The sequence below is a fragment of the Orycteropus afer genome, unplaced genomic scaffold (assembly GCF_000298275.1).
Source record: "Orycteropus afer afer isolate SDZICR_OR568_19922 unplaced genomic scaffold, OryAfe1.0 scaffold00449, whole genome shotgun sequence".
Lineage (NCBI taxonomy): Eukaryota > Metazoa > Chordata > Mammalia > Tubulidentata > Orycteropodidae > Orycteropus > Orycteropus afer.
This window is the reverse complement of record NW_006922036.1, coordinates 1,028,780-1,035,481: the sequence shown is the minus strand read 5'-3', so window position 1 is coordinate 1,035,481 and position 6,702 is coordinate 1,028,780. Positions and strand designations below refer to the sequence as shown.

General features: G+C 34.2%; 1 protein-coding gene across 1 annotated transcript in view; it reads left to right on the top strand.

Annotated features, from left to right (window-relative positions):
* The window catches only part of CCSER2 (coiled-coil serine rich protein 2), a 333,330-nt gene that overhangs the window by 220,512 nt on the left and 106,116 nt on the right, over window positions 1–6,702 (top strand). Inside the window, exons 6-7 of the mRNA XM_007954228.1 lie at window positions 593–676; window positions 5,397–5,487. Coding sequence (XP_007952419.1) covers window positions 593–676; window positions 5,397–5,487 — 175 coding nt within the window. The remainder of the gene's footprint in view (window positions 1–592; window positions 677–5,396; window positions 5,488–6,702) is intronic.

The following is a 6,702-nucleotide window of genomic DNA, read 5'->3' as shown; positions in this document are numbered from 1 at the left end:
CACTTGACTGCTAACCAGAAGGCTGGTGGTTCAAACCCACCAGCCACTCCTCGGAAGGAAGGTTGGGCAATCCCACTTCCGTAGTGATACTGCCTGGGAAACCCAAGGAGGGGTCGCTATGAGTCGGGGTCGACTCAACGGCACATAATAACAACATTGATTTGCTACCTTTATATTATTTTCTAATTTACCTTTGACCCTTGGATCATAAAAAATACAGTTGCCATCAAGTCATCTGCAACTCATGGAAGCCTCATGTATGCCAGAGCCATAGGATTTTCAATGGCTTATTTTTCTGCAGCAGATGCCAGGCCTTTCTTCTGAGGTACCTCTGAATAGACTTGAAACAGTAACTTTTATGGGTTAGCAGAGAGCACATAAACCTTTGCACCACCCAGAGACCCCTATGGATCATTTAGAAATATATTTTTTAATTTCCAAGTGTTTGGAGATTATGCTTTCATTACTCATTTCTACTTAAATTCCATATGATCAGAAAGTATATTTTTAATTTTTTAACTGTTATAAATTGAGCTTCTCAAATCTATTGGTTCATGTCTTTTTGTTTTGTTTTGTTTTATTTTTTTGACAGCATGATGGAAGTGGTTCCTTGCATGATATTCAACTCTCATTGCCATCTAGCCCGGAACCAGAAGATAGTGATCAGATATATAAGGTATGACTAGGTAATCATGTTGAATTTTTCAGAATTCCTTTTTATTACTGAAATAATAAAGCAATAGCTGTTAAAAACAAATAATAATAAATATATTAAAGCTTACCTCTTTGCTGTCTTGATTGACTTTTAAAATATTATCTCTTTGTTACTTTAATTTGCATTTCTTTTTTAAGAATAATTTGACCCTATGTTATTACTGATGCAAGAGTTTTTTAAAAATGATTTCTTATAAATTATACATAACAGGTTTTTAAGAAAGACTACCAATAAAGACCAAAGCTGAGAAGTTACTTCTCATTGATAATGTCAACATTGAAAAAACATACAGAAAATGAGACTAATTTGTGTTGATCTTTATTTTCATGTTTGAAAATATAATTATGCAGTCAATAATTATGCATTTTCTCAAGTGTTTGAAAATACACTTTTGTTGTTGTAAAAATATATATAATACACTTGCTAATTCATTTTTTTCCACATTTATAATTTAGTCACATCAATTACATTAATCATGTGTCAACATCATCAATATTTGTTATTAAAATTCCATCACCATAACTACAAACTCAATGTTTCTTAAACACTTCCCCTCCTCTCCTCCTTTCTACCTCTGGTAAAAATAAACTTTGATTTCTATACATTTGCCTTTTCTAGCTATTTCATGTGTGATCTTATAATATTTGTCCTTCTGTGACTAACTTATTTCAATTTGTGTAGTGTCTTCCAAGTTCCATCCATATAGTAGCATGTATCAAGACTTTGTTTCTCCTGCTGCTGAGTAGTATTCTGTTGTATGTATGTACCACTTTTTGTTTATCCATTCATCTATTTATGGGGTATAGGTTGTTCTCACCCTTTGTTTGTGAGAATACTGCTGCAGTGAACATTGGTGTACAAGTGTCTGTCTGTGTTGCATATCTATATATACCTAGGAGTAGAATTTTTGGGTCATATGATAGCTCTATGCTTAACTTTTTGAGGGACTGACAAACTGATTTTCATTGTAGCTGTACCATTTTGCATACCTATCAGCAATGGATAGTTTCCGATTTTTCCACACCCTTGCCAACATTTGCTGTTTTCAGGTTTTTCTTTTCTTTTTTTTTTTATCTTAGCCATCCTAGTGGATGTGAATTGGTATCTCATTGTGGTTGATTTGCATCTTCCTGATGGCTAAGGAGCTCTGGTGGTTTAGTGATTAAGGCATTTTATTTGGCTGGTAATGAGAATGTCAGTGGTTCAAATCTACCAGCTGCTCTACAGAAAGAAAATGAGGCAATCTACTTCTGTAAAGATCGGTGCTTCAGAAACCCAGTGAGGATCGCTATGAGTCAGAATCGACTCGATAGCAATGGTTTTAACGGCTAATGAATTTGAACATCTTTTCATGTATTTGTAGACAATTTCTATCTATTCTTTGGTAAAATGGCTATTGCAATTCTTTATATATACTGGATATTAATCTTTTATTTATTTAGATCTTCTTTAATCTCTCAGTGATGTTTTATAATTTTCAATCTGTAAGTTTTTCACATCCCACATTAAATTTATTTCTAGATATTTTATTCTCTTAGATGCTATTGTAAATGGAACCATTAAAAGTATATTTTTTTAATGCATATATCTTTACGTTTACTTTTAGTTGAAGAAAGCTCTTATTAAAATATTTCTTAGGGCACATATTTATTTCTTAAGCACACAGTAGTATTCTTGATTTATTTAATATCTTTTGAGTAAAATTTTTATTGGTTTTTACATTCTGCAGCAATAAACAACCTCAAAACATTGATGGCTTACAAGAAGAAAAGTTTTGCAAAAAGATCATAGGGGCAGCATCCTCTGACCTCCTTTAATTTCATGAGGGGGAGACAGAATCAAGAACAGTATCAGCAGCCCAAGGCTAATTCCTATGAGGTGGAGGTCAGACATGGTGCTACCTTCCAACCTTTTTATTAGTTCTGACATCAACTGTCCCTGCTATGGTACTCTCCACTTTTCTGTTGGGTTCAATAATTGGTTGCAGTGGCCACACAAAACTCACAGACAAGACTCATGATTATGGGGCTTATTAGGGTAGTAACAGGTTACAGTTCAGATGTAGGAACTCTCAGGATACAATTCTGCTATCAGGACAGCCATGCCTGAAGACACACCTCTCTTTGACTCTTAGCCTCTCAGTCTGGCCTCTGCACTTCTTGGTCAAGTATTACAAAGTTCTTTTCGCTATGCCGGTAGGTGCACCTAGGTACACCTCACTCTGCCAGCAAGACTCCTGCCCAAAGGTGCTCAGCTTTCTTACTCCATGGGCCAGCCAGCCTCCCATTCTGTCTCAAGATGGTCTCCTTGTTCTGCTGCCACCATCTCTCTGCCATCTTTCTGTTATTGTCTCAGCACAGGGATCTCAAGTGTAAGGGTGTGCCCCACTCTGGGCTCTTCTGCATCTTGATGGTAGTCAGATTCTTTCCTTCTGAAAAGTAAGGGCTCATTTTAAGCCTAGAAGAATGACAAAACTGATCAATCCCCACATTAGGATTCCTCCATATACCTTATTTCCATGGTCCCACCCCACAAGGGTGCTATGTACCTTATTTATATTACTAACAAACTCTCCATTCCCCTTGGTAGACCACAAGCCCCTTGTATTTGCAAAATTCCAGCCAATCATCTGGTGGGAATCACAAAGACAATGGCTAGAAGAGCAGTACCAAGTAATAAACTGCACGAAAGGTTTATTTCTCATTTTTGTTACAAATGGCTGCAAATCAGTTGAGACTGCTTTGTATATATTCTTCATTCTGCTTCAAGCTAAAGGATCAGGCGCTACCCTGGAACATGTTTTTGTTCCAGAGGGAAGGGAACATTAGTAGAACCACAAAGTGGCTAACTATATGGCTTTTGCTTGGATGTTGCCTAGTCACATTTTCTCATATATTCTTGGCCAAAGTAAGTCAAGTAGTCAAGCCTGATATTAGGGGTGCTGGGAAACATAATTTTCTCATAAGAGGAGGAACAACTTATGAGGAACAAGATTATATATAGAGCATTCAAAAGCAAAATAATATGGCTAGTAGTCACAGCTGGTTATTCTAGTCTTAACTCTTTTACTTACAACCTACCTGTCCCTGTTCAAATCACTTTCCATCTCTGGGCCTCCGTCCTCTTCTCAGTGTTATGATACTATAAATTAGCAGGTCTATAGGAGGTACTTTTATTTTTAAAAACTTTTACTTACACACCCAGTTGAGAGTCATTAACTTAGATAATTTTTTTTTTTAATGACTGACATTTTATAAGCAAAGCTGACCTTTATTCCTGAATTTTGTTTTTTGTGAAGGCAGTTTTATACATTTAAAGAAACGTTGTTATTTTACACAAGTGATGTTTTGATTTTTTCCATGTTCCTTTAGTCCATCTGGTCCAAACAGTTTGTTAATATCTGTACCACCAGCACGCCTTTGTTATGTATAGGTACTATTTTGTATTCTATTCTATACTGGTAATTGTATAGAAACTTTAAAATTTTACATAATATATTTATCATTTCATAATAGCTTTATTTGAGACACAACTTAGAAATGATCTGTAATGTTTCTTGTTTTTCTCTCGGTTTATAGTTCCTAAAATTTTCTAAACTTTTTAAAAATTCAGCTAGATATCATTTTTTATATATGATACAGTCTTTTCCAGTTGCAGTAAACATAACCACAGTATTACAAAAATCTTTTTTTTTTCCTATTGCTTTGTAATGCTTATTTGATATGTTAAATTCTTTGTATTATGTCTATTCTAATATCCTCTTAAGGTGACTGGAATTTATTTTTTGTTCCTCACACATCTGAAGTATAGGACATATTTTACTCAGAAATAACACATTATAATTATTTGCTTGCATATTAATTCCTATAGAAGATAAGTCATTCACTTATATATTCTAATTTCCTCATTTGTTCTAGTTCCTCAGTAAAAGTACAAGGAACTTCTGAATAATTAAATAGTAGTACACAAAAGAGTCTATTTGGTAATGAAACTCTACCCTTTGGAAATATAACCTGATTTCTTCTTAACTTGAAAGTTTTCATTTAGTATTATTTGGCATTTTTTACAGATTGAGTTGATTCAGGCAACTTTCCTCTGGGAAGTGGCTCATGGAAAAAGAATCTCCTACCTACCACACACACCTTCCTTACTCAGGCACATTTATCTTTTGGCTGAATTCTGTGAACAAGTCTTGAATGACTCTGTGCCTCAATTTGTACTGTTCCCTCTTCTTGTTGTGCCCCTCTTTGTTTTCTGTGATAGTGTCTCTTATGTGTCTCTTGAAATTTAGTGGAAGTTCTTGGATTGCGTGTGATTTATTACGTGGTATGGCCTATGTACCAGTTTTCTTATCTATAAAATGAGATTATAGTACCTACCTCAGGATTGTCAGAATCAAATGTTTAAATTTTTAAACAGTCCTGGCATATAATAAGTACTCAGTAAATGTTAGTTATAACTGTTGCTACTGTTCATTCTTTCCATGTCAGACTCCTTAAAAGACCAAAATGGATTTTTTAAAGTTCAATATCTAACACAAACAATTTGCTTTGGAAGGACGCATCCCTCTAAATGAACAGTTCATTAACTGCTACATCTTCCTCATTGATTCAGTGTTTCTTATTTGGATATTTTAAATGCACTTAAATATATCATCTTAATTTTTAAAAAAATATTTCAGAATGAAGATTTATTAAATGAAATAAAGCAACTTAAAGAGGAAATAAAGAAAAAAGATGAAAAAATCCAACGATTAGAACATCAACTTGTAAGTATTTTGGTGTAGTATATAAAATTGAGGCTTTTCATACTGGTTAATAAAATTTTTTTTTTAAATAAAACTGTGAGCTAGAATTTGGAGTTTGACTATTTTTGACTTTTAAAGTTGACTCTTGTATTATTTTTAGATTATATGCATCCTAAAAGTATGTGCTTTAACTGTCTAAAAATTCAAATATTTTTAAGTTTAAAAATTTAAATATTCATTGTGAAAAAGGAATTCTTAATTTATTTTTCATCAGTTTTGTTTGGAGATTTAAAATTCACCCATGTACATTCATTTTATTGATTTGGAGTGTGTGGTTTTCTGTCAGGTCTGTTTAAAGTAACTGGTACTAGTGAACTGGGAATAGGGCATTTCCTTTCTCTGTGAGCATAATGAGACATATTCAGGCTTAGCTATCTATCTGGCTATCTGTTAGTATGAAGGCTATCTTTAAGAAAAATGCTCTTTTCCTACTGTTGCTGTGGAGAGATACCTCAGTTACTTAATAGGTTTGAGTCTTTATAGTACAGTAATTGTTTCAATTTCAAATTTTACTTCCATATAAAAGTCAATAAGTACAGTGTCTTGAATTTAGTTTGTAATAATATAAAAGCCTAGCATAAAAAGAACAAAATGACATAAAAATCGTAACAGTCAAAAGAAAATCTTTGGAAATAAAAATTATTTTGATGGAACAAAGCAATATACCTGTGTGGAATATTAATCTCAGAATAGAAAAGATACACATTTGTTAAGTGACATAATAAATTGAACTCAGAGATACTGAGGTTGGATGACAGAAATCCAGCTCATTAATAAATGAAAGTTGTTGTTGTTGTTGTTGTTGTTATGTGCCATCGAGTGGGACCCGACTCATAACGGCCCCTCCTTGGATTTCCAAGGTTGTATCACTACAGAAGTAGACTGCCCAACCTTTCTTTCTGGGAGTGGCTGGTGGGTTTGAACTGCCAGCCTTCTGGTTAGCAGTCAAGTGCCTTAGGCACTATGAATGTTATGGTAAAAGGACCAAGAAAAATGACAAATCTGAAGGAAAAACACTAGTATTAAAAATTGAGAGCCTGGAGGCGGGGCAAGATGGCGGACTAGGCAGAAGGATTGCACAGACCCTCTTCAACAAAGAAAAGGGAAACCAATTAACACAGATACAGAAGATAATCTTGGACTACTGAGCCTTGAAGGTAAGGATGCAGATTTGGACTAA